The sequence below is a fragment of the Panthera onca genome, chromosome D4, assembly GCF_046562875.1.
Source record: "Panthera onca isolate mPanOnc1 chromosome D4, mPanOnc1 haplotype 2, whole genome shotgun sequence".
NCBI lineage: Eukaryota > Metazoa > Chordata > Mammalia > Carnivora > Felidae > Panthera > Panthera onca.
The window spans coordinates 84,724,250-84,727,627 of record NC_138351.1 but is presented as its reverse complement, the minus strand read 5'-3'; the positions used below and the strand labels follow the sequence as shown (position 1 = coordinate 84,727,627).

At 43.7% G+C, this 3,378-nt stretch overlaps 1 protein-coding gene across 1 annotated transcript in view; it reads left to right on the top strand.

Moving 5' to 3' along the window:
• Positions 1-194: 194 nt before the first annotated feature.
• Positions 195-3,378, top strand: part of PPP6C (protein phosphatase 6 catalytic subunit) — a 35,295-nt gene continuing 32,111 nt past the window's right edge. The window contains exon 1 of the mRNA XM_060608684.3: positions 195-385. Within this exon, the coding sequence (XP_060464667.1) occupies positions 311-385 (75 nt within the window). The 5' untranslated portion in view covers positions 195-310. The remainder of the gene's footprint in view (positions 386-3,378) is intronic.

Genomic DNA, 3,378 nt, shown 5'->3' with positions numbered 1-3,378 from the left:
CGGGCCACTACTAAAAACTACAAATCCCAGAACCCCAGGCTGCAGACAACTACGGGTCCCAGTAGGTTTCACGGTCTGAACTAGGGTTCGCCTCTAGAAACCTGCAGCCTGGGTTCAGCTGAAGAGAGCGTATGCCGTGCGGAGGTAGCGGGGAGAATCGGGTCAAGCTTTACGCCGCTGCGCAGACGCCTCACACGGGCCGGACGTGACGTAGGAAGAGTTCCGGCTTCGGCCTCCGCCGCTGCCGCCGCCGCCGCTACTACTGCCGCCGCCGCTGCCGCCGTCGCCGTCGGGGCTTGTTATTTCTAAAATGGCGCCCCTAGACTTGGACAAGTATGTGGAGATAGCGCGGCTGTGCAAGTACCTCCCGGAGAACGACCTGAAGGTGAGTCCAGCCGGGGCGGGAGCGCTGCTTGCGGGCTCGCCCCTTCCGGCAGTGGGGCTCCCGCCGGCCCGCCCTTCCTCTCTCCGCGGGACCCCCGCCGGCATCCCGTCCGGTCCCGTTCCGGTGGAGGGCCTATTGCGGGGCGAAGCGACCGGGTCAGACCAGGCGTCACGCGGAGAGCGGGAGGGAGCCCAAGTCCCCCAAATGCTGTCCTAGTTTCCTTGGAGGGGATCCCGAGGGATGTCGCGGCCTCTGCCCCAGGGTTGCCCCTCTTGGCCTTCGGACTACCCCAGGGCTCGGAGCCCTGACAGCTTTGCTTGGAGGACTCCTCTCCCCTCTCCCCGACCCCGGTCTCCCGGAGGCCGACCGAGTCCCAGCGGACAGTGCCCTCGGGATGGGGTCATCCCTCAGAAGTGGTGACAGGAGCGTGGGGTGGCCGGCGTCTGACAGGAGATGCCACCGGCTCCCGGAACGCGACCCCAGTGTGTTCAGGTCTCGGCGGAGTGAGAAGACGGTGGGCCAGGGCGGTCGGGTAGCGATGTCAGAGAACGCCAGGTCTTCCCTCTTTCCATACCCCGCGTCCCAATTGCTTGGTAGGAGCGTTGCTTTCCTTCTGCTAATTCAGATATGAACCCGTTTTCCAGTAGGTTGTTGAGCTAATTTCAGTGTGTAAAGTAGTAGGCCTTCCATGCAAATACTTTTCTGTTCCTTAAGTGTTGTTTCCTCATAATCCCTTCTTAACTCAAGATTTCATTTTCTTGGTTTCCAAAAGGAGACGAGTCGTTCCTTGCTACTGCTTAGTCCGGGTAACAACAGTGCATGTATGTGTGGGTAAAGAATGGATGTAAGAGAAGAGGAATTCAGTTTGGGGTTTACTGCTTTTCTGACAAGTGTTCCCATGCGTTTGTTAAAACCAGTGCTTAGATGTCTGACAGTGTTTAGCGGTGAGTCCTAGTCCCCGTTTTACGTGTTCAGTTAACTTTGATTTGCTGTGTAGTAAGTGGGTAAACTGTTGATGGTTTTGAGTCCTTTTTTTTTTTTTTCTTTCATCTGTGGATTTAAAGCAATTTATCTTTGTAAATTCTTTCTCTTAAGGAAGATATTACTGTTTTTTTTTCTTTTGCTCTGTTGATACAGGAAGTTGATATTTAACATCAGTCAACAAGTATGCAAAATGTTTAAGGTCACATCAGCTCTGGTGGATGTAAGTTAAGTGTACTTGTTGATTATATGTGCTGTATGATGGGGAAGCCATTCGTGTGCATTTTCCCCTTTTTAATAGGATAATTTGATGAAAACGAGGACAAAGCCGGTACTAGAAATGTAGCTTTTATTTATGTTCATCTGAGTCTTTCAAACATGAGTTTTGTAGCTTCCTTCTGTTATATGCTTTTTTAAGGAAGTGAGGATACAACCAACATTGGGACCTAATTAGTGGAAAACTAACCAGATGTCTTGTGGTAGCGTTGTTAATTCCATAGATGAACTTGATTTTTTCATACCAGTGATTTGATGTGGACTTTTTTGTTCTTTAGCGCATATAAAGCTGTTTTAAGCTTTGTGTTTATAATTAATAAAACGTTGCTTATTACAATATGTCTTGATATTAATTTGAGATTGGCTGTTGAAATTAGTTGAAAGATGATCAGTTGGATTTTCTTTAGGTAAACTTTTAGTTTGATAAACATTGGATTTCCTTCCCATCTTAAGGAAATATAGATATCAAACCATTTCATTTCTCTTTGCAACACTATTGGACTGTGCTTAGTATGTATCTGTTTCTTAATAAAAACAATTTTTTTTTAAAACCTTCCGGGCAACTACTGGGAAGAGAGAATTCTGAATTTTTCTCTGTAAGTGGAGGCTTTTCTTCTTTGTCTTGGAAATGGTTTGATCAGATTAATGTACTTGTGCTGTTCCTGTCGGAGTATTTTTAAAGAAATTTAATTTTGTTTCTATTTCTTGGCATGAATTAGAAACTAAAATTAGACAAGCCAAGAAAGTATTTCAGGAGTACCTTTTCTGAGGCTTTAGAGCCAAAATAAAAGATTGTGTCAGAGGAAAAAAACAAACCATTGGGGCTACTTAATGGTTTGTTCTGGTAGAAAAGACAGCAATTCACCTGTATTTTCAAATTGATTAGAAGTTGGAGGCACTAAATAAAATAATAAATGCATAGGATGTTTTAGATCTAATCACGATTTCTCTATATCTGAATTGGAAGTGGTCAGATCACTAGTACTGGATTGAATGTACAAAGTTGTTTTGTAAGAATAAAGATGAAGTATATGAAAGTGAGTGGGCCAAAACATAACCTTTCTTAAAAAAGAGCTCATGTGGTTCTCATCTACAATAAAGATTTCAGAGAGGATCATAGGAGATACAGATTCCATATCTGGCCAAGTGGAAGAACGAATGATAAAGGCAGGTTTACTGAATACTGAAGAATTTTGGGGAGTAGGGATTCTATAGCTTGTAGATTGATCTTTTGAACGGTTCTTAAAGATGACATGCAAGTAAAGAAATTGCACAAGGAACTGTGCAATTCCATAATAACCACTTTTGTGAATTAATAGTTAATGTAATCTTTTTGGAACTCATTTTTGTGTTTAGTTTGAGCCATCTCTGAGTTTTTCATATAAGGCTCCTGGGTCTGCAAAGTTGTATCTTTATTTGAAATGCTTCCATAAAGCTTCAAAAAATTCTGCCTGGATTTTTTCTGAGATTTTGCACCTCCTCATTTCAAACTCTGATTTTATAGATTCTCATCATAAACAGTATGCAACCCATTAGTTTAGTCACTCACCTTAGTGCTTGTGTTATTGATCATTCTGTTTACCTGAGTGGTTTTTCATTGTATCTTTTTCAAGTAAGGAAAATCAAACCCAATGCGGCAGATAGGAATATATTATGGCTTTGTATAGGGCTAGAAGAGTGTCTTCAAGACCCTCTCTGGTAATATCTGCCATTTTGTTTATCTTTTTGGCCACAGA